Source organism: Amyelois transitella, chromosome 21 (genome assembly GCF_032362555.1).
Source record: "Amyelois transitella isolate CPQ chromosome 21, ilAmyTran1.1, whole genome shotgun sequence".
NCBI classification, from domain to species: Eukaryota; Metazoa; Arthropoda; class Insecta; order Lepidoptera; family Pyralidae; genus Amyelois; species Amyelois transitella.
In genome coordinates, this window is record NC_083524.1 from 657,408 (window position 1) to 681,923 (window position 24,516).

At 36.3% G+C, this 24,516-nt stretch overlaps 2 protein-coding genes across 2 annotated transcripts; both read right to left on the minus strand.

Moving 5' to 3' along the window:
• Positions 1 to 502: 502 nt before the first annotated feature.
• On the minus strand, positions 503 to 8,919 carry LOC106142190 (GDP-Man:Man(3)GlcNAc(2)-PP-Dol alpha-1,2-mannosyltransferase). Its single transcript, XM_013343867.2, has 10 exons — positions 8,702 to 8,919; positions 8,033 to 8,260; positions 7,528 to 7,760; positions 6,424 to 6,641; positions 5,805 to 5,927; positions 4,979 to 5,140; positions 4,158 to 4,356; positions 3,392 to 3,490; positions 2,599 to 2,695; positions 503 to 1,993 (listed from the first exon to the last, which is right to left on the minus strand). The coding sequence occupies exons 1-10, from the start codon at positions 8,719 to 8,721 to the stop codon at positions 1,912 to 1,914; spliced, it is 1,461 nt and encodes a 486-aa protein (XP_013199321.1). The 5' UTR covers positions 8,722 to 8,919; the 3' UTR covers positions 503 to 1,911.
• Positions 8,920 to 18,863: 9,944 nt separating this feature from the next.
• LOC106137536 (uncharacterized) lies at positions 18,864 to 21,369 on the minus strand. The gene is made up of 2 exons (XM_013338381.2): positions 21,223 to 21,369; positions 18,864 to 20,441 (listed from the first exon to the last, which is right to left on the minus strand). The coding sequence occupies exon 2, from the start codon at positions 20,436 to 20,438 to the stop codon at positions 18,864 to 18,866; it is 1,575 nt and encodes a 524-aa protein (XP_013193835.2). The 5' UTR covers positions 20,439 to 20,441; positions 21,223 to 21,369.
• Between the last annotated feature and the right edge of the window lie 3,147 nt (positions 21,370 to 24,516).

Here is a 24,516-nt window from a genome sequence, read left to right on the forward strand (position 1 = left end):
TTGAATTTAAAATTCTAAATCAAAATGCCTTCTATCTCGCTCTTATTAGTAAAAGCGAACAGGTCAATTCGCGAGTTCTAATGGTGCGTTTTGATAGGCTCAAATATTTTCGCGCCACACAAATATTTGACTTCTGCGCAGGTACATCGGCGTAACTTATAAAAGTGATAATTCTGTATTATTAATAATCATACCAACAACCTCTTTTTTGTTTTGTTCAGAATGTGTAACTGGCCAGTTAAAGAAAAAAGAAAAAGAATTTTTTTAAGTGTGCATTTAGATTTTTTTTTACAATATTAAATCTAGTACATACCAAATTGTTTTAAAACTATTGTATTAATAAGTTCAGCGGTTTATTATAGTGCATATTTAAAGTTAAACCAAAGTGCAGTTTTACTTCATCATAAGATCATCCAGGGTTTATTTCCAAGCCTTCAACACCTATCAATACAATTTTTTTCTTCAATAGGATACATAACAGTATTAATTAAAAAAAGACCGATAACTTTGGTAAATAATTTATTGCCATTCCTTAAAACTAATGGAACGTATTTTATCATTATCACTATTCTATATACAATTAAGTATTTCATCCACCTATTATCCTGATATACTTGGCCTAACGGGCACATTCTTATTTTCTCTCTCACTCTAGTCTTTAAGGTTAACCTCAGATATAGAAAGAGAGAGAAGATAAGGCATATTTCTTGTCTACATTCGTGAATTATGACCAAAATCCAGAATAAGGAGATGAGCCCGTCTCTCACCAAATGTGAAACGATAATCGAAAAAGCCATCGTCAAATCGATAGCCATAGATATATTTATTACTAGATGGAGTGATACCATTAAATTATCGCTTTACAAAAGAGGTCAATGTTTTATTTCAGCTCCTACGCGGTATCTAGCTTAGCGGTACAATAATCTAAGCTTGTCGTAATATAGGAACGCTTCCGATAGTTTTGACGCATTGCTAAGAGGGCAGGTAATTACAGCGAATAAGCGATATCGTACAATAAAAATGCGATAACCTGATCTAACCAGATTATTTATTTCCATATAGTTATGTACTTACATATAATAGTTAACTCGACATTGAAAATGCTTCTTATTTTTATTAGTTTCCCATTTCTATTTATTTTCATTAGTTAGAGGACGCCCGCGTGAAACGAAAAACCACTATAATTCCCGTTCCCGCGGGAATTTCGGGAAATCCTCTCTTAGTGCACCTCTAGACCACATAAAGGTGTAGGTTACACGCCAAATTTCAACTCTCGATACCCAGCGGTTTGTGCTGTGCGCTGATATGTCTCTCAGTCATACATACATACATAAAATCACGCCTATTTCCCGGAGGGGTAGGCAGAGACTACATCTTTCCACTTGCCACGATCTCTGCATACTTCCTTCGCTTCGTCCACATTCATAACTCTCTTCATGCAAGCTCGGCGGTTTCTGGTATTCTTGACCTGACCCTTTGCCAAAATGTTCTTAATTTGATCAAAATATATACAACAAATAATTTACACTCCAAAATATACATCATTTGAAAAATCTAGCGAACTAAATTTTCAACTTTTTATGTAGTATAGGCCGTACAATAGAGAATCGTAACGTAAGCTATTTTTTTGACAAAATTTTTATTTCTACTGTACCTAAATTATTTTATTAATTTGTTTTTCGCAGGTATGCATTTTGTACACATTATTACATACCTACCTATCTACCTCTTTTATTTAGTTTAAGAGGCCGTGACAACATTTATATCTATAATATTTCACTTAGCAAATTATCTGACATTATTAATAAAATTTTCCCAAGAAATTCTGTGTAGCAATTAATCGAAAGTGCTATTCCAGTAATTGTCAGTAATGTGTTGTAATTCGGCGAGCCAGGCCGCGGCGGCCGGCCGCTAGTCGCTGCGCAGGAGTGGCTCGGCGGCGCGGAGGAACGCTTTCTCGAATTCCTTCTCTGAGAAACGGTCCACTGACGATCTGAACGAATTATAAAAATTCCATTAATCCACACTAATGCTGTGCTGCCATTTTGATTATTGTTCGACTTATGAACATTGAATGCAGATATCGTGGCAAGGAAGAATATGTAATCTCTGCCTATCTCTCTAAGAAAGGGGCATGATTACATACATACATTTATCACGTCTATATCCCTTGCAGGGTACAGAGCCAACAGTGTCGGAAATACTGATAGGCCAAATTTAGCTGTTTGACTCAATGATAGAATTGAAATTCAAATAGTGACAGGTTACTAGCCCATCGCCTGAAAAAAGAAGAATCCAAAATTTATAAGCCCATCCCTTAGTCGCCTTTTACGACATCTGTAGGAAAGACATAGAGCAGTCCTATTCTTTTTCTATCGGTGTCGGGAACCACACGGCACGCTATGATTTTAAGTATGTGGGTAAATAATACTCCTCACAGGAAAGTAATGGTTAAGCTTGTGTCGTATGACTCATAGTTACAAACTATTTTGTTTTATATGATTTGAAACGAAAAATGTAGTATATACTGGTTTTTGTAATGAGAAACCTCGAGAAACTTTTAAATCCAGTATGAATTAAGAACAAAAATACACTTACCTTGCCGCCTCGATAATCCTCTTCTTCTCTTCAGGCGGTAAAGCAATTACTTCCAGTATTGCGCGCGCATACTCGTCAGGTTCCGCCGCGAGAAACCCTGAGAAACATTAATTTATAAAATACATAAATACATATAGTCACGTCTTTATCATTGCGGGATAGACAGAGCCGACAGTCTCGAGAAGACTGAAAGGCCGCGTTCAGCTGTCTGGCTTTATGATGGAATTGAGATTCAAACAGACAGGTTGCTAGCTCATCGGCGAGTCCAGTCGTATTTTTTATTTAAGTCACTAATGTCGACTTTGTGCTGTTGATATGGATAAATTATAAATAAATATATACAGGACAAATTACGCAGAATTGAGTTAGGCCTCGAAGTAAGTTGGAAACTTGTGTTACGAGATACTAACCCAACGATACTATATTTTATAATAAAAACTTACATAGATAAACATCCAAGAATCAAAGGCCAATCAGAGATATTGCGTTTCTCATAATATCCCGGCCGGGATTCGAACCCGGGACCTCCGGTGTCACAGACAAGCGCACCACCGCTGCGCCACAGAGGCCGTTGATGGATGGGAAATAAACATTATTTTATTAAACTAGCGACCCGCCCCGGCTTCGCACGGGTGCAAAATTATAAATGTTATTATACATAAAAACCTTCTTGTTAAATCACTCTACCTGTTACAAAAAACCGCATCAAAATCCGTTGCGTAATTTTGAAGATTTAAGTATACAGACAAACAGACTAAAATAGCGACTTTGTTTTATACTATGTAGTGATTACCTGTCCGAGAAGTTTCCGTAGTCTCAATGATGTCCGCTAGAGGGCCCCCCGAGCGGTGAGCGATGGTGATGAGACCCGCCGCCATGCACTCGACCACACCTGACGACAAAAAAAATGTTGTTAAAAAATTGGGCCACTTCCAATCGAAGTACTCCTTTTTGTAAGTCGGTTAAATATCCAAATTTGCCGTGTGGTTCCCGGCACCAATACAAAAAAGAAAAGGACCACTCGCATCTTTTTCCCATGGATGTCGTAAAAGGCGACTAAGGGATAGGCTTACAAACTTGGGATTCTTTTTCAGGCGATGGGCTAGCAACCTGTCACTATTTGAATCTCAATTCTATCATTAAGTCAAATTGCTGAACGTGGCCATTCAGTCTTTTCCAAAACTCTTGGCTCTGTCTACCCCGCAAGGGATATAGACGTGACCATATGTATGTATGTATGTAAGAATAAATAAATAAATAACATACATACATACATACATCACGCCTCTTACCCAGAGGGGTAGGCAGAGACTACCTCTTTCCACTTGCCACGATCTCTGCACACTTCCTTCGCTTCATCCACATTCATAACTCTCTTCATGCATACATACATACATACATATAATGACGTCTATATCCCTTGCGGGGTAGACAGAGCCAACAGTCTTGAAAAGACTGAAAGGCCACGTTGAGCTAATTGGCTTAATAATGCTCTTCATGCAAGCTAAAATAAATTAACAAACAAATAAACAAACAAACAAAATGATGTATCAACTCACCGATGCCGAAGTGCTCGTTCCACATAGCGTGTAATGCTATGGAGCTGGTCTGGTAGAGCTGCAGCAGCCTCGCGAACGGCGCGTTCACCTCGAACTGGACAGAACGCTCCACCGACAGGTGTTTGGACAGATCCTTCAGGTTCTGTACGCGTTCCTCGTCTTCGGCGTTGCGACAGGAACCGACCAGCACTAATTTTATCTGGGGACAAGGTAAAAATATATAAATATATATATATATATATATATATATATATATGTATGTTAATACGATGGATGGATGCCGTAAAAGGCGACTAACCCTTTCGACGTAGACAGAGTAAATAGTCGGTATGTTTTCAATTTACGGAAATGTGGACGTAAAATAATACAATTCGTCTCTCGTTCAGAATCCTAGTAAAGTTTATAAACTTGCGGTTCTTTTTATATATATATATATAGCTGTGCCCGCGACTTTGTCCGCGTGGAATAGTTATTTAAAGCCCTCAAGGATGAATAATTTTCCCCGATTTTTTCACATTGTCCATTATTTCTTCGCTCCTATTAGTTGCAGCGTGATGTTATATAGCCTAAAGCCTTCGTCGATAAATGGTCTATTCAACACAAAAATTTACAATTTTTCAATTCGAAGCAGTAGTTCCTGAGATTAGCGCGTTCAAACAAAGTCTTCAGCTTTATAATATTAGTATAGATGTGTCAACAGAATATACATATATGTTGATGCAAGGTAAGAAGTGTGCATGGATGATGACAAATAGAAAGATGAAGTCTCTGCCCACCCCACCGGGAAAGAGGCGTGATTTTATGAACATACGTATACATACTTTATTCCACAGCATTTCATTCTTCACCAGCAGGTTCCTCAGCTCGTACATAGCCTGCAGCATCAGCGGGTGATCCTTCTCCGGCCTGAACTGGGCCACTGACAGTATGCGGATGGGGTCCGTGTCTTTCACCAGGGAATTGAGCTGTTTCAGTTCTGACACCTGAAATTTATTTATTTATTTGTTAATTAAAAATGAAAGTTTATATAGACAAATTACATTGATAATTTTTTTCTGACAAAAGACGATATAGACTATAATAGTACTTTATTTTAAAAATGATTAGAATAACAGAGCTGCTAAACTCATATTTAAAAAAATAAATATGTAGGTACGTTAAAAGTACTTTAAGAAAATAAGACAAATCTTTTTTTCTCGTATTACTTATAAGAGGGTTATTTTGAAATCCTGTTTTTACAATCACATAAAATTTATTAATCAATGAATTAAATGAGATTTTAAAATTAGTTATATACTGTCGTCAGTTTTGGGCTAGAATCAAAGGTCTTCCTCTTTATCTTTCCGAAATTTGAGGCTCTCAACTTTTTTCAATGTGAACTGAACTTGAATGCCACCATACTATTATATTTACGACGGAGTAGAGCCAACAGTCTTGAGAAAAGACTGATAAACCACATTCAGCTGTTTCGCTCTAGATGGCATTGAGATTCAAATAGTGACAGGTTGATAGCCCATAGCCTAAAAGAAGAATCTCAGTATTTCCCTTAGTCACCTTTTACGACATCCAGTGGCCCATATCCTATTTAAAAGTGCCAAGAACCAATTAAATCGTCCCCTTAAACACCTCACACCTGGTAATACTCACATCGCACGGCGGGAACACCCTGTAGGTGTGGAAGGGCACCCCCCAAACGTCGTTGATGTGACCTTCAGTCCAGCTGCCGTTCACCATCACCACATCAGAACAACGCCCCACCAGCCGATATAACTGAGGGAAAAAACATACATACGTACATATGGTCACGTCTATATCCCTTGCGGGGTAGACAGAGCCATTAGTGTTGAAAAGATTGAATGGCCACGTTCAGCTATTTGGCTTAATGGTAGAAATACTTATATAGATAAACAACCAAGATGCAGGCCAATCAGAGAAAGTTCTTTTCTCATCATGCCCTGGCTGGGATTCGAACCCGGGACCTCCCGGTCTCCGGTTTACCACCTGTATTGCCCCATTAGAGGTGTGGAGGCAGAAATAATAGCATGGTATCTCAAATTCAAAATTTTGATTCATTTTATAGGATACTTCATATCGCTTAATAATTGTCAAAACATTTGGTTTCATAACATTGGTTGACGTCAAATAAATTACTTAAAACTAAGTTTACTGCCGCTTCAAGGCGTCAGTGCAGAAGAAGCGGTAACAAACTGCACTGCAGCATTATCTGTCAATTAGCATGATAAATAGATTAAAACAACAAATTTACCCATCTGAAAATCTTGTAATACGTCAACTTCATATAAGTGAATATGGGGTTTCTGGCTATAACGCTCGAGTTATTGTACCCCACTACGCGCTGCTTGACCCGGCGGGTCATTGCTGACGTCACAACCGGGTAGTGTACGTAGCACCCCACGGGGCATTGGGCCAGGTACCGGAATATGGGGTATGTGAAGGCGTGCCCCGTTGTATCGATGTATACGTCTGGAAAGATACATATAAAGAATCGCTATGAATAAAACTTACAGGATACAGAGAGCTGACAGTATTATAAAAGTACGTACAACATTTTAGTCTTACATACATATGGTCACGTCTATATCCCTAGCGGGGTAAACAGAGCCAATAGTCTTGAAAAGACTGATAGGCCACGCTCAGCTGTTTAGCTTAGTGATAGAATTGAGATTCAAATAGTGACAGGTTGCTAGCCCATCGCCTAAAAGAGGAATCTCAAGTTTATAAGCCTGTCCCTTAGTCGCCTTTTACGACATCCATGGGAAAGAGATGGAGTGGCCCTTTTCTTTTTTGTAATGGTGCCGGGAACCACACGGCACTGTACTATATACGTCTGAAAAGATACATAATAAAGAATCACTATGAATAAAACTAAGGTACAGAGAGCTGACAGTATTATAAAAGTACCTACAATATTTTAGTCTTTAACTCAGTGAATTAAGACATTCAAAGCTACATAAATTCATAACAAACTGACTGCAAAAACTGTTTTGTTTGACATATAATCTTGAATATATATTTTTCTTAAACTGAAATAAAGAATAAATTTATGGAACAAGAGGAAAACCAAGAATGATCAACTTAAGAAAAAGTAAATGCATCATCATACAAACAAATAAAACAAAATTGCAGAGAAAAATAAATAAATGGAGGATGCTCCACTTAACTTCACACACAAGAGGTTGCTCTTAAATTTAAGAAGAAAAAACTTAAATAATGGTGAATATTAAGTTAATGTTTATACTCATGTCATGTTGTAAACTATTTAACTTAGGTATTTTCAGCTTGTTGGGATCACTATTATTTTTCGTTTTATTTTGACTAGGCTTTATTTCCAAATTTGTTTAATACATACCTGGATTAAGTTTCATAAAAGCCTCCATACCCAAGATCATTGACCCCAGACTCTGCAGTAACAACGTGAAGTATGGATACGTTTTGGCTTCGATCAGCCTCTGCATTGACAACCGTACGAAATTAATCTTTGTCGGTTCCACTTTCACGTTGAATTGGTTCTGTACTTTGTCCAATATTGATTTAGGTTCTGCAGTCTCCACGGTATATATGTAAATGTTTGTGTCAGGATACCTGCAAGAGATACATGTTCTATATTAAAAAAAAAGGATTAGCTATGGTCAATCACCATTTGAATCTCAGCTCCAACAATTTTCCTTGTACACAATTTTGAAATTAAAATTATTCTTTTATAATCTTATTATGACATTTCAATGTCTAAGCTATATTAGAAATGTGTGACAAAATGTCGTGAAAATCCATTCAGTAGTCTTTCATGAATTAGTAAAAAACAAACATCCTTGCAACATTCCCATTTAAAACATTAGAAGGAATGGATTACATACCTTTCCAACAATGCTTTAATGGCAACCCAGAGTACTCTTTCTCCTCCACCTCCAGCATTGCAATACGGATGAAAGAATGCCACGTTTGCGCCATCACGATTTCTCCTCTGAAGCTTACGTTCCCGGATCCTCATATACCATGATGCGAATATAAAGGCCAACGGAACCAGCACGAAAGCAGCTATTGACAGGACTCCAATGAATATTACTGGCAATATTACTAGTAACCTGAAAAAGAAAAAAAAATAAACCAATTTGTGTAGCTGAAAATAGAAAATAGTTAAATTGTGAGCAGAGGCAATGCAATAGCTGTTTTTGCAACAATATTTGGTCAATAGTAAAACAAAAAAGAATTCAGAATATTTTACTGTTTAACAGTTTGTTGTTTGTTGTACTGTTTATTACTTTATTAATACATATATTTCATACATACATACATACATAAAATCACGCCTCTTTCCCGGATGGGTAGGCAGAGACTACCTCTTTCCACTTGCCACGATCTCTGCATATTTCCTTCGCTTCGTCCACATTCATAACTCTTCATGCAAGCTCGGCGGTTTCGGGTACTTTTGACCTTACCCTTTACTAGGACGTTCTTAATTTGATCGTTCGTATATATACATATATTTCATTATGCTTTAAATTTGAAAGGCTTATAAAACTTACGTGAAACATTGCCAAAACATTTTGAAACAATATTATTTTGTCAAGGATTCACTTCACAGAGACAAATTTCATAAGTTCTTCATGAAATTTAATGGGTGAATATATTGTTGATACGAATGAGAATTTGGTTATCTAAACAGAAAAGACCGCACAGAGTAATTCCATTTATTATAAGGATAGAATAATAATATGCAAAGCAACTGTGCTGTGCTGCCAACTTAGCGCTAAAACCCCGATAAAGCGACAATCTAGCGCTTTTAGGAATCAAATTCAAATTCAAAATTTTTATTCATTATTATAGGATACTATCATATCGCTTAATAATTGTCGTATGGTTTAACAACTTGGTTGACGTCAAATAAATTACTTAAAAACTAAGTTTACTGCCGCTTCCAAGGCGTCAGTGCAGAAGAAGCGGTAACAAACTGCACTGAATCTGTTTGAAGCGTATTTCGGGGCAATTGTAATGTGAGTGTCAAAAGCATGATTTAACGCTAAAAATCAGTCCCGTTTATGGCTCCTTTTATTATTCTACTAGGGACCCCTACCTAGTTTAGTTAGGCCTAACCCCAGCTCCACACGGTTAACATTTATAGCTTTAAAACTTCCTGAGAAAACCCTTTTTCCAGCATTTCTAATAAACAAAAGGCGTCCACAACTTTCCGAGATTAGCGCATTTTTCTAGAATGTATATGAGCTTTTTCATCGAGACAGTTGGCAGTAACGATTGACGAGTTTGGATCACATCTCTGAAGGGATCACGTAGATTTTCTGATGTCAATGTCACCCTGTGACAAGTTCAACATGAGCAAGAAAGGTGTGCTAAAATAGTCAAATGTTCATTAATCAAATAAAAGAAATTGTACGTACCAATGCAGAGGTTTAATAAAAGCACAAATCTTTAATATAAACATGAAAAAAATACCTGTCACTATTTGAATTTCAATTTCAATTTAATCATAAAGCCATACAGCTAAACGTGGCCTGTCATCAGGACTGTTGGCTCTGTCTACCCCGCAAAGGATAAAGACGTGACTATATGTAGGTATGTATGTATGAAAAAATAAAACAGCGCGTTTCGAATTATACGCATAAAATGCATTTTTCTTTATTGTTTGCTCCCAAACCCATCAAATTTCAAAACTGTTGGCTCTGTCTACCCTGCACGGGTTAAAGACGTGACAATATGTAATGTATGAATGTATTTTTCTTAACATATTGGTAAGTATATGTCGAGTTCAACAGTAAATTTTAAGGTTAGTCAAAACAATTGTTTTGGTAAAATTTTAAAATTTAAGATAATATCTAACAAAATTACTTATTTAGACTTTTCTTAATTATTTGATAACAAATAGGGCATATAAGATTGAGTTAGGTACGTTAAAAGAAACATCGATATTTTTTTTGTATTTTAATTAAATGTCAACATTCTTACAATCTTTATTTGTTTCTTCATAAAATACTTAAATGTCATAATATGAAATTGAACTTGCTTAAATAAATCATACCATTTAAAACCTTAAAACTGATAATGAAAACTGCATCATAATAAAAATAATTACCTATGCAATGCAATGTGACGAAATAATATTACCTAAATGTTGAAAACGCGACAAAGTGATAAGAAAAAAAAATACAGAACACCTGATCAATATCTATGAAAAATGTTGACAACTTTTGTTAAGACATCTTTACGACATTTCCTATAGTTTATCTGAGTTGTTATGGTTCGACATCAGCTGTTCCGGATTCCAAAATAAATTATACCCTTTATGTTGGCCAGTCACGAGAGCTATACAACAAAAAAAGTTTTATTCAAATCCGTTCAGTAGTTCCGGAGATTAGCGTGTACAAACAAAAATACAAACAAACAAACTTTTTTTTCATATTCATGTTCGGTTAATATTTTTCATCTTAATAAATTATTTTTTTAAATATACATTCAATGTACAGACAAAATGTTTTTACTGTTTAATTATATGTATTGATATTGATAAATTAAATAATCGAGGAACATCTATATACTTAATACTTTGGTTACCCATTTGCCCGATATCCTATTCCCGCCACGTTTAACTATTTCGTCACATCTGTTTGGCATCGCCGCTACCAGTGTCTCACAGACATTGGAACCTCGGAGTGACTCCCACTTTTCATTAATACGTGTGACCACTGCCTCTTTACCAATATCTCCTCTGTAATCCCAATCCCTTACCATCCTGGCCCACAAATTTCCAAATGGATTGAGATCCGGAGACCAGGGGGGCCACTGTAACAACCGCAGCTGGGGTTGCTGCCGGAACCATTCTTGCACAACGCGAGACTTGTGAAACTGTTGTGTGTTGCCATGTACAAAAAATAATTCCGGCATTTCGTCCTCTGGATACACAACTCGCACAGTCGGCAACATTGTATCTTGTAACACCTCCAGGTAGCTTTTAGCAGTAGGCCTTTCTGGTAAAAAAATTAACTGTCCCGGGCCAGCTGCACTCATCCAAGCCCACATGTAGACATTTTCAGAGTCAGGAATTACATTTTTAAGCTCCAATCTCGTATCGTCTGTAAGCCATGTACATTTCCGAACGTGTTTGCTGGGTTTAAAAGTATAATTGTCGGTGAAAATAACTCGCGACCAATCAATGTTGCGGTATTCTCGCGCGAATTTTAACCGCGCTGCCTTATATGTGAATATTTGTTTTGTTGCCGGTACTAGACTCCGTATTCCTTCCCGGTGCAAAGTATTGCGAACCGTTTGTCGCGAACATGAGAACTTTTTGGCAAATAAGCTTGTCGGCGCTAAAGGATTCTCCTTAAAAACGGTTCGCAATTCTTCAACACCTTGTTCATTGATCAGCTTCGGCATGGGGCGACGGGGTTTGGTGCTAACAGTACCCTCCGAGTTGAAACGCCGGATCCACAATCGCACCGTGGGTTTCTAAAAGCAAAAAATCATTATTGCACAGGTACATCACTTTTATTACAGTTACTGCCTTATCACTACATAGTAAAAAACAAAGTCGCTTTCTCTGTCCCTTTGTATGCTTAAATCTAAAAAACTACGCACCGGATTTTGATGCGCTTTTTTTCAATAGAAAGAGGAAGTTTTATATGTGTAATAACCTCCATTAAATAGTGGAGAAATACTGTTATTTTTGAGGTTTCTAATGTGATGTCGTTAATTACCTATCATATTTTTTTCCGCTTACATTGCAAGTACGCAGGCTGAACCCTTCGAGATTTATCGAAATAATGTACTAATTATTTCTACACATTGAAAAGGTCTACAGAAAACTCCGCGATGGTCTATCTCTCATGGATATCCCACAATAACATTTTTTTTTGTCATTTACTTTTTACAACAAATAATGGCAAATTTTGAAGTGATTTTAAACAATACAGCATTAATCCTTATCCCGTGCGAAGCCGGGGCGGGTCGCTAGTAATTAGAAAAATATGTACCCTGTTTGGCATTGCAATTTTAAAACAATACGGAACTGTCTATCCCGTAACGACGAATGAAGACGTGATTTTATTTATGTAATGTAAAACTTACCGAAATTTTTAATTTCTCCGCTATTTCCGATTTGTTATAACCTTCTGCCCATAGAGCCACGATTCGGCTGCGCGTCGTCAACGAGACATTTGAAGGGTTACCCATATTACTATCACTATGTTATTACTATCACTATGCTATAACTGTCACTATGTTATTACTATCACTATGATATTACTATCACTATGTTATGTTGTTGTTATCAGTTGAAAAGATGGTGCCCAACTGATCCAAAACCGACTTTCTGCGTGCCTTTCTTGATTTTAAACGTTCTATTGTGTTTACCAGATGTTTTACTTACTGAGTATTAGAGGTCCATAATTGCGTGTTAAAGTTAGAGGCGTGTCATTGTTCTTTTATGTACAAACGGTCACATCGGTGACTTTAAACTACCCTGTGATTTTTTTATCGCTCGGTTCGAACCCCATTAAAAAAATTCCGACATTATTCCTTTTGTTTAGTGTTATAAAATTAGATATTTACGCTGGTACGGCCGAGTCTCACGGAAAACGGGAGACCACGTGGGGAACAGATGTCTGGTCATGCAGCTACGGGTAGGCCCAGGTAAGTATTTAGAAGGCCGAAAAGATCATGGCTGGACGTCGCAAAAGATGACATGCGAGCCTAATGGACTGAAAAAATTAAAGGTGTCACTTTGACGAGTCAATCATGGCAGAGATCGGAATAGGTAGATTGATTTTATGTACTTGCATCATGAATAGGCTATTACACTCTTTTTTGAAAACTGTTTTAAATCAATCCTGAGACTGTATTATACCTATAGAATTTTTATTAAAATTTTTTGAAGCCGAAAAGTGCTCTAAAAACGATTTATTATTTTTGATTTTGTATTTTCGCGCGAAAACGCCATCCGCCATGCTGTTTTGACTCGTGACGTCATACTTTTAGTAAACAATACGGCTCTACGTAAGACTAAAGTAAAAAGATTTTTGTAATAATGAATTACAATACATATTGTTGGTGTCTTTTTCCTGAATGCAAGAATACAAGTATAAAAACACCAGAAAAATTGTGAATTCCACTGCCAAGTGACATTAAAATGAGAGACACTTGGTTGAAATTAGCAAGAAGAGATCCAAAATAGGTTATGTTAGATTGGTTGTGTAATAATTTACCTATTATAATTGTGTATTGTAAGAGAATGTTTAATACAATAAATACTTACATCGCTGTTTTAACATTTCATAACTCAGCAGAACAGAAATCGGGATTGGACGCAAAAAATTTCGCCACCATCAACGTATTAATCCTCGGTAGATGTATATTGTCTGCTTTCACAAAACCGTCTTCCATGATTCTATTAAATTATTAAAGAGTAAAAACCCAAAAACGTGATAGAAATTTTAAAATTTCAAAATAAACAGAGCCTGACATCATCAATATGTTTTCGATTCGATATTTGTTTACTAAAAGTATGACGTCACGTCAGTACCCAACATGGCGGATAGCGTTTTCGACTTTTGAAGAACAGATTAAAAAAGAGGATTTTTTAAATTGAATTATAAAATCCATATTGCACTTTTATGAATAATGATCGATGTTTTTCTTTTATTTTTTACAAAATCTATAAGATACGTGCATTTTTATATTTTTTTTTACATGGTGTAAAATAGCCTATTACCATAGAAAGCATAACATGGATAAGCCTCTTTTCCGGGATTCCATTTCAGCACTTTCAGTTACAGTAAACTACATTGTCCGCGGGTGACATAGGACTACAATTTACGTGAACGAAGTCGGGGGAAAACAGCTACCACTAATATATTCTTCATCCCACTTGTAAAAATTCCGGAAAAAATCTTAATAATTAACAAATCCCGCAATCCCGGACGGAGGCATGTCCATATTAATATACATATACGTTTCAGTTCATTGACCCCAATTAAATCTACCTATTCCGATCTTTAATCATGAGTTATTCAAGGTAAGTTTGTATACATAGGTATATGTACTCGTATATAGTTACTAATAAGTTAAGAATACAAGATGATTAAGTCTATATACAATAAACTTACCTATACATACATATAATCACATCTATATCCATTGCGGGGTAAACAGAGCCAACAGTCTTGAAAAGACTGAAAGGCCACGTTCAGCTGTTTGGCTTAATGATAGAATTGAGATTCAAATAGTGATAGATTGCTAGCCCATCGCTTAAAAGAAGAATGCCAAGTTAATACGCCTATACCTTAGTCGCCTTTTACGGCATCCATGGCAAAGCGATGGAGTGGTCCTATTCTGTTTACTAATCGTGCCGAGAATCACACGGCAAATTAAAATAATAAATAGATGAAAATAAAATAAATAGATGAAATGAAACTAAATTGTGATAATTTCAAAACAACATTTAATTTGCATTAAAACATACATAATGTTACATTAAAACATACATTAAGTAGGGTAGAGCGGGGTTGGTTGACTATAGTGGTAGGTAGACTAACCGTCAAAAACACGCCGGAATCACGTGTTTTGCTTCCTCCAATCAGACGCAATGATCGAGCTCTGCGTCTGCGCCCCGCTCAGTCGCGCTTAGTGCTGTGTCGTCGACGCTTGTCGTTTTAATGTGGAGCCATTATATTATCGAATTTCGACAAACGTAAGTATTTGTTTTGGCTACGTACACTTTTTGTGGTCACGCGTGTAAAAACTTCGTAAAGTTTGCTGCTCTTATTTCACAGACAAGTTTGAATTTCCCTTTCCGATGCATAGTTTTGTTTTTAAATAATCATGTTCTATGTTTAGGTTATGTATGCGATCAAAATGTAAAATGCCACCTTGGGCTGATTACATACATACATAAAATCACGCCTCTTTCCCGGAGGGGTAGGCAGAGACTACCTCTTTCCACTTGCCACGATCTCTGCATACTTCCTTTGCTTCATCCACATTCATAACTCTCTTCATGCAAGCTCGGCGGTTTCGGCTGATTAACTAGATTTTTTTGGGGCTGGTAGACTAATAAGTCAAAAAACCCCGACATATCCAATAGATGTCAAATTCATTTAGCCTTAATTTTATATGTTATTTTTTTGTTATTTTGTTACAGAAAAATGAGAACACACAAAAGAAAAACAAAGAGAGCTGAGGTACCCCAGAATATTTAATTTTTGATAACCTTAGTATTAATTCCGTCGAAACAGTTCGAGATTCCATATAAAACTTTACATCGGTATGTGACAAAATTAAAACAAAAACAAGAAAGCAACCTAGGCTTATCATGAGCCGAGTTAACACTAGATTCTGGGGTATATAAACAACAGACAAATATTTACTGCGGATGAAGAGAACGCTCTCGAGGATTATCTGAAGATATCTTCTGACATTTATTTCGGATTGACGCCATACAAAGCACGCAAATTCGCTATTGAGTTTCCAGAAAGAAATAAAAAAAACATTCCGGAGTCATGGAAGATACCTGAAGAGGATTGGCTCGGAAATTTTTTAAACGGCATCCTACTTTTTCAATAATTTGATTAATTATTGAGGTGTTCTCAAGCCACAACTTTTAACAAAACGAACATTTAATAAAACGAATGTTGGTGAGTTTTATACAAAGAAAACAGTTTACCAACGCTTGAACCTGGGCCCAGGTGAAATCCGGAACGTCGACGAGATAGGTTTAACCACAGTTCATGTCCCTAGAGTCATAGCACGCCATGGTGTGAACAACTAAAATAGAAAAGAAATAAAATTACTGCTGCGAAAAGAGGCGTGTTGGTAACAGTTGCAGTGGTAGTTTCAGCACTTGGTGACATGGTTCCCCGGTTAAGCGGGCCCGTAGGTTCACATGGCGATGCCAATCCACCTGGGTGGATGAAGGTAGAGAATTTCATAAAATATGCAAAACATTTCGTGAAATATGCCAAACCTAGTAAAGAAAAACCTATTCTCTTATTGTGAGATAACGAGTCGCATCTATCTATATAAATCATAGATTTTTTAGAAAACAATGGAGTGACAATTCTTGCGTTCCCCCCACATTGCAGCCACAAACTTCAGCCTTTAGATAGAAGTGTTTACGGGCCACTGAATGAAAAAATATTACCGTCATAGCGCCTTACTTGAGACAGTTTTGGAATTCAGGTGTTTATAAACTTTTACTGTGTCAACGAATAGTGACAGTATTCACATCTATAATATAGTCTGTACCTTTTTTATCCAAAAAATGCTTCCCCAAGCCCATAGGTACATCACAGATTTTTTATTTTTTTTATTTTTGCTGTCTCATGTTACCATCATGAAGTGCCATAATTGATACACCACACAAAACATATGAAAGTATCATGAATAGAATTTAAATGAATACTTGAGACAGTAAAAAAATTCAAAAACTACATGACCAACTGAAAATTTTTTTTTTGGGCAGCTGCACTAAATTTTAAGTACCAAAAATGAAACAAGTTCCGTATAGCTCAATTTTTATTAATATTCATTACAATCAGTTTAAATCAACGTTGTTCGCTTATTTGGCAATGCAGTGAAAACAAATAGAAATACTTTTCTAAAGTAAAATAAGGAGAAAATAATGAAACAAGAATTTAATCTTACATAACTCAAAAACTTATAACAATCATACTCCAATATTTTCATATATAGTGGGTACTATAGTAACTAAAAAAATAATACACGTTTTTGGTAGCTTTATAAGCTAATCATTACAATAATTAAACATTACAAAAATAATCAGATAAATCAGTTTCTAAAATGAGACGTTTCAAGTTGACTGCATGTATCAAATTGACAACACTTAAGTGAGTACTTGAACTTACAACTAATAAACAATATTCTTCAGTCTTAAAATTTCAATCAGTCTTCATTAATAATAAGATTTGGCTTTATATTACTTACATTTACATTGAAACTGTAACGACCTCTTTTCAACAATACTGGCTTAACAACTGATATAATTTTTTGAGAGTCAACAGTCATAATATCATCAACAGGGGGAAATACATAAATTCCTTTATTTGTGCTTTTTCTCAAAAACTTACAGGAATACTCATTCTCATTTAATATTTCAGTTATCTGAGCAAAGAACTCTTTTACCATTGGTTTATTTTTAAAGCCATCATATATTAAGTGAATTTTTACAAAGTCATACATTTTTACAGATACTTCAGAAGTAGGTTCGGTTTCTATATGTTCATTCTTGGTTTCACTTAAAATTTGTTTCAGTTTCATTTTAGCAGATTTGGAGGATGATGGTTGCTGTGTTGATTTAAATACTTTTGGCTGCGAAGTTATATCGTTTTGATCTTTAGGTTTGCGTTTTATATCAATAGATTTAGAGGTAGATGGTTGCTGTTCTGGTTCATATACTTTTGGTAGCGTAATAATGTCGTCTTGATTAGTGGAAGATAATGGTTCCTGTGGTGATGCAAATACTTCTGGCTGAGTAATTACATTATTTTGATCTTTTGTGGAAGAAGACAGTTTCTGTACTGATTTAGATATTTTTGATTGCGAAATTATGTCCTCTTCACCTTTTGATTTTTCTCGTGATTTAGAGACTCTTGGCTGGAAAAATATATTTTCTTGATCTTCAGAATCTAAATATACATGTTTTCTTTGTTGTTTTAATTTAATGTTAGGAATGATATTTGATTGTGTGGCGACATCTCTACGCCACTTGTCACAACATCCAATCTCACAACAACTGTCAATCATCGCGAAGTAATTGACGGGCTCAACCAATAGCAGCGAAGAATCTAAGACGCGATTTCAAAGATTTCACGGATTGGAGCTATATATACAACCTCCGACACAACACCGTTGGAGCCGCGGTTCCCCAGGCATAACACCTAGCCTGGCGGAAGATCTTCCCTTTGGTGGCGGTCGAGCCGAATCATCGCTCCCGCTACATTGGTGACCCCGACGTGATTGGAAGCAACCTTCTTCATCATCAACTCCAATCCTTATCATCATCACTCCTCACTCTGCAGTCTCACAGCAAGCCAGCAACTGGGTATCGCAGCAGGTCTATCGCAGCCAATTCAACGAGCTTCCTGGTCCTGTCTCCACCCACACTCACTCTCATCGACTTCAGCGACCGACGCATCTACCGCAGCCCACGCCTGGATCTCTTCGACGGCCGCTCTTCTCTCCAGCGTGGCAGCTCTGCACGATTTCTCCCGGCGCCAACAAGTCGACTTCGCTCTCTACTGTCTCGACTCACCGCAGACTACGAGCAACGCAACGGCTCACTCCTGACTCACTAGGACTTCGAGCAACTTCCGACTCACTGGAAGACAACTGGCACTTGCAAGCTACAACTGAAGCACAGATTGCACAGCAAGATCTCAAGACTTCAGACCTCCGGTCTTGGGGGGGAGTACTGTGGCGACATCTCTACGCCACTTGTCACAACATCCAATCTCACAACAACTGTCAATCATCGCGAAGTAATTGACGGGCTCAACCAATAGCAGCGAAGAATCTAAGACGCGATTTCAAAGATTTCACGGATTGGAGCTATATATACAACCTCCGACACAACACCGTTGGAGCCGCGGTTCCCCAGGCATAACACCTAGCCTGGCGGAAGATCTTCCCTTTGGTGGCGGTCGAGCCGAATCATCGCTCCCGCTACAATTGGGTTGTGGTTTTTTCTATCAAATTATCGAAATCTTGTAATTCAGATATATTATCACTATCAGATGTATCATGTACAGAATAATTGCTAGAAACTGTAGTATCCGTGTCTTCTTCACGTGCTGTTTTCGGTTGCGTAAATAATGGATCTGAATCTATGTTTACTTCTAAATAATCTTCTTCTGCATCACAAATTCCCACGTCTACTTCTTCAATATTTTGAGTATTTGAAGGATTTGTAATATCGGAGACTGTAAGGCTTTGACCTGCCGAAGCTTGCAATTTTTTCTTTCTCACTTTAAGAGGAGCTGATGTATTAAGACGACTTTCTTTTAAAAAACTTTCGAATGCACTCGCCCATTCTTTAGATGTGCTGTTATTTTCTGGAGTTTCAACGGGAAGCTTGGCCAGAACTGTTTGTTTGTTGAGAGGGCAAATCCCAGCTGCACGAAACCCTGACTTTAAATTCTCTGAAGATGTCAACAGTTGATCTAACGATCGTTTTAAAAGTCGCGGAAACTGATCTTTGGGAATGCAGCCCCTGGTTTTCTGCTTCCATTCTAATAAGGTTTTTCGCCATATTGCTTTAAGTGGACGGAAGTAAGCGACATCAAGCGGTTGGGTTAAGTGTGAACTATTTGCAGGGAGAAATATGAAACGAATATCTGATTCCGCACATTTTTGTATAACCTTTACAGACAGATGACTTGCCAGGTTATCTCCTAGTATTGCTTTCGGACCTTCACCTACCGAACTGAAATAAGGTACAACCACTTTGAAAAACCAGTCTTCAAACGTTGTACTGTCAAACCAACCGCTTCTTGTTCGATTGTAGAATGTATTAGCTGGCCCTCCTCTCAACCAAGAATCGTAAAGGTGCTCAGCCTTATATACGACATATATTGGTAATAAAGCTCCTGATGCTGATCCTGCAAACATAACCGATGTGCTCGATTTCGAAGCGTCAATGATATTTTTTGGACTTTTGAAACCTCTTCTTACTAATACTTTTGTTTTTCCAGGGTCGTCGGTAAAGTTAGTTTCATCAAAATTCACAATTGCTTCTGGTTTTACTCCCTCCAAGCTAATCATTAGATTATCAAAATAATCAGATATCATTTCAGGATTAACAGCAGCTCTTGCTCTTTTAATGTTTTCACAAAACTTGTACGAAATTTCATGTTTGTTTCGGTCTAAAAATCCTTTCAACCAAAATCTTCCTGGCAAATTGTTCTTAAATCTAGGTTCTGTCTTTCCCTTCGTGTCAAGGTATTGCTTCACAATAAGCGTCAAGTCAAAGGCTGTTATAGGAAATCCCCATTTCCCGCAAAGAATTAAGGCTTCTACAATTATATTTTCATCTTCATTTGAAAAAACTGTGGGTCTTCCAACTTTATTCATATGCTTACAACGCACTTTTCTCTGTACAGTGGCTGGTGGAACATTATATTTTTCTGCAGCTTTTCTAATCGACATACCTTTTCGCACTGAAGCCACTGCATTTTCAACCGCTTCATTGGAGTAGTTACGGTATGGCCGTGACCCAATTTTCTTTCGATACCTTCCCATGTTCTGTCAAAAAATCGAAATGAAGATTTAGGTAAGCCCAAGATAATTGTCTTTCTTGGCAAATTTTCTTGTCAATTATTTTACCCTTCCATTGAAATCTTCAAAACCATAGTAGACATGAAAATTCATTACATACACCACAGATATAAAAACATTACATTAAATGTAATGTTATTATATCTGTGACATACATCAAAAGATAATTTTTATAGGATTGATTAATAAGAATAGAACATTTTACACCATTGTTATTTTTATGAAAAGATTATCCATTAATCGCAAAAAAAATCCTTTTCGTTCACATTCATATTATATTTAAAATACTTGACAACAAGTTTACATGAATCTATGGTTTCTATGATTTCATTGAAATATTAAATTTTTGACAGAAAAAAATGGCCGCAAAACGAGCTTTTAATTAAAAAGAAAGTTTTAACAATTATTAAGCCATTTTGAGACATAGTAAATAACTTGAGACAGTTGGTAACTTGAAACAGTAGGTAACATGAGACAGTAGATAACATGAAACAAATGTATCAAATTACAACCACTTCGAAATATTTTCATTTGGAGTGGCACACAAGCCGTCGTTTTAACTTAAAATTCACGAAACCTTTGATAGTTTGTAGCTAAATAGTAAGGTTAGGTTATGCAAAGACCAGATTTTGACAAAGATCAACACAGATCGAGTAACATGTGAAGTTTTATGAACCACAGAACTTAACAATTTATTGTGAAAACTTTCAACTCTAATTATTCATAAAATAGGCTTGAAAAGACTTACTTTAGTTATTATTTATCTTGCACACACTTTTCTCCTGTCGCCATGACACTTGCCAGCAGTAATGTTACCATGTGTAAAAAAATATGGGTGCGTTCGAAAAAACCAGTTATTTGTATCAAGTTAACCTGCAGTATCAAGTAAGGCACATTGACGGTACAGCAAAGCAGCTCACATAACTTACATTGTAACACATTTTGGTTGACGAAATAAATTTTTATTATTATATTAAAGCAAGCGACAACTGACTGGCTAGCAATCCTGGCAAAACAGTCACTATTTACGACATACCAGGTCCCATCCCATTGGGGATAAGTCCGCCATTGGACATATTCTTCAAAATCCAATAACTGTTTTGTTATTTGTTATATTTATTTTTATGTGCAATAAAGAGTTTACAAACAAACAAACAAACCAGGATTAGTGAAAACTTATTTGCCTCTGTCTGCCACAATTTAAAATATACAGTCTGTAGTATCAGGCATTTCACCGCTCAATGAAAACATATTTGAAATAAGAAAATAAATCTATCAGATTTTAATATGTACAATATTTTGCACTCCAGGTTTTAGTTCATAAATAGCACTATCTTAATTTGTTCAATTTTTTGTACTTTCGGCACCCTGGTAGATCTAACTGGCGATTGCTGCTGGTTGCTAATGCTATCTTTTTGTTCAACTTTACAGATCTTCGTGATAAAGAAATAATAAATTATCTAAACGAATCCGATTCTGTAGATCCCGTGGCTTTTCAGAGCACTTTTCTAGTTCCGAATCTTCAGACGAAGAGACCATACAAGATCTAGCACCACCAAGACTTCCTAATCGACCAAGTCGTGGAAGGGCTCAAAGCAACAGAGGACGGAGTTCATCAAGAAGAGGTTCCCGAGCTTGTAGGGGGTATCCAGGAAGAAGTTTCGTTATCCTCGACTAACACCCAACGCAATGGGACGAAAAAGACTTCACCACCTGGTCCGTATCTTCTACAACCTAATTATTTAGGTACACATTGAATCAAGTAGTTATTCTCTATTTTATTACTTTGAACAGTACATCGACGATGATTTTCTTGATTTGATGGTCACAAAAACCAATCAAACGTCTATTCTAAAAACTGGCAAAATTTAAATGTTTAGGAACTTTAATGAAGAGTAGAATCCTAAAGCCACTGCACGAAGTATTACCAGAAGATAAGACAGTTGAAGAGGAAAGGCAGGGGTCCGAATTCTGTTTATGTTAACTCTGATAGCTCCGTTGTCGTCACGAAATGGTTTGACAATAAGGCTGTAGTTCTTATTTCGACAATTTACGCTGGCAACCCTGAAGACGAATGTCGACGTTGGTGCAAAAAAAGAAAGTTCGTCATGGTAAAGAGACTTAATTGTAAAAATTTACAACAGCAAAATGGGGGGTGTAGATCTGGCGGATCGTATGTTAGCAGTGTGTCCATATAGAATAGAATAGAATAGAATAGAATAGAATAGAATAGATTTATTTTCAAAATTGGATACAAGGTATCACTTATTGACGTCACATAACTTAAATCTAATTATAACTACTACCGCTTCCAAAGCGCATGTGTAGAAGAAGCGGCGGAACAAACTACACTGCAGAGCTGCAGCTATATCGAGCAAGAACTACGAAATGGACAGTCCGTTTTATTGAATTTAATCAAACATGTGGGATGTTTGATTTAGCAACATCCAACGCTTGGAATCAATATCAAAAAACTGAAAGAAAAATAGGTGTACCCTTGGAAAGCCACGGAAACTACAAAGATGTGAAATATTAACGAGTACGCCGATCAAGGAAGACCAAAAGCAGAAATATGAGAGAAATAAAGTTAAAATGGTTACTAAAAGCCTGGATCATAAATCAACAAAAGATCCTGTTAAGACTATGCCTAACAAAAGTAAGACTGACCAGAATAAGAAAAAAACCGTTAAAAAAAGCCAAACAGCCAAAGAAAATTAAAGAATTAAAGGATATTTTATGCTTTTTTTGTGGCACAATTTTGCACTGATGAAGATGATAATCCGATTGATAAATTGGATTCGATGTGAAATATGTCAGCAATGGCGTCATGGCTCCGCATTCGACGGTAACTTTGTGATAACTGCCAATCTAAATTTTACAATTATTTAAGTTCAAGTTGTTCCTTTTTCAGTTTATTATTTTTTTTACTCTCGTTTTTAGAGATATTGATATATTTATACTGTATCCGCTTAACCCAGGGGTCCAGGCAAAGCGAATACTTACGTTATTTTTACTACGCTTTTATTAGCTTGGGTTGTATGTATGTATGTATGTATGTATGTATGTATGTATGTATGTAACGGAATCTTTGAGCTTAATTTTCACTGATTTCTAAACGTCTGATCAACTTGAAACTTTGCACACGTATCAAGGACCGATGACAATGCAATATTTTGATAAGAGTTTCTCATTATCCTTAATAAAACTGCCAGGATTAATAAATTCATTTTTAGATCCTTCGTATGAGAGTAAGAGAGACAGAGATAGCACCAGTGCCAGTAATCTCCATACAAGAAACCAAGAAGTTCTGACGTATAATGAGTCAAAAAGAGATGTAATATATTTCCATACAATGTTACTATTAACCTGAGGCTTCTTTATTTCATCGCATTGCTCCATTTAGAATTACCATTAGAAACCATAGTAGAATTAGTAGAATATTTTAAAACAATAAAAAATATATAAGTAATAAAACAAAAGTAATAAATGAAAATTGAACAACTAAATTTACAAAAATACAAGAATAAAGTTACTACCTACAGAACTTTGCGATATTTAATACGTATTTAACATATTAATGCAATTCTTGAATTAACATTAGGTATCTTTTGCCTATTTATAATAGCAACACTGTAATACTTGTTTGGAAAATGAGTGACAGTTTTTTTTTTATGTCAAATAAGTTTTGCAGTAAGTTTTGATTGAATTCGATTCGAACACCTGTAAACTTTCTTTCTGTTGTTTTTTACCGGTGCCTGTGTATTTACCTATTTGCACTTTGTTTTGTGCTGATAACTTGTCGTTATTTGGAGTTTGGAATCTTCCGTTGAGTCGAGCTTTGTTCTTCCGGATATTCGTGTGATTTTATCATCTGAGATTGGACTCTGACTGTGTTTACTGTGTTGTGCAGATATTTTGAGATAGGACTCCTGTAAAAAGTACCTTATTATTTGAGATAGGAGTCCCAAGTTTGTGTTTGTTTTTGTGAAAGACAGATTTTACAACAAAAGTGCCACGATGTCTTCAGATAAACTTTGTTGCG

Coding starts and splice junctions, on each gene's coding strand:
- LOC106142190 (XM_013343867.2), bottom strand. CDS start 8,721: ATGTTTTGGCAATGTTTCAC. Junction 7,761..8,032: donor ATTAAAGCATTGTTGGAAAG/GTATGTAATCCA, acceptor TATCTCTTGCAG/GTATCCTGACACAAACATTT. Junction 5,928..6,423: donor ATTACAAGATTTTCAGATGG/GTAAATTTGTTG, acceptor TTTTTCCCTCAG/TTATATCGGCTGGTGGGGCG.
- LOC106137536 (XM_013338381.2), bottom strand. CDS start 20,438: ATGGGAAGGTATCGAAAGAAAATTGGGTCACGGCCATACCGTAACTAC.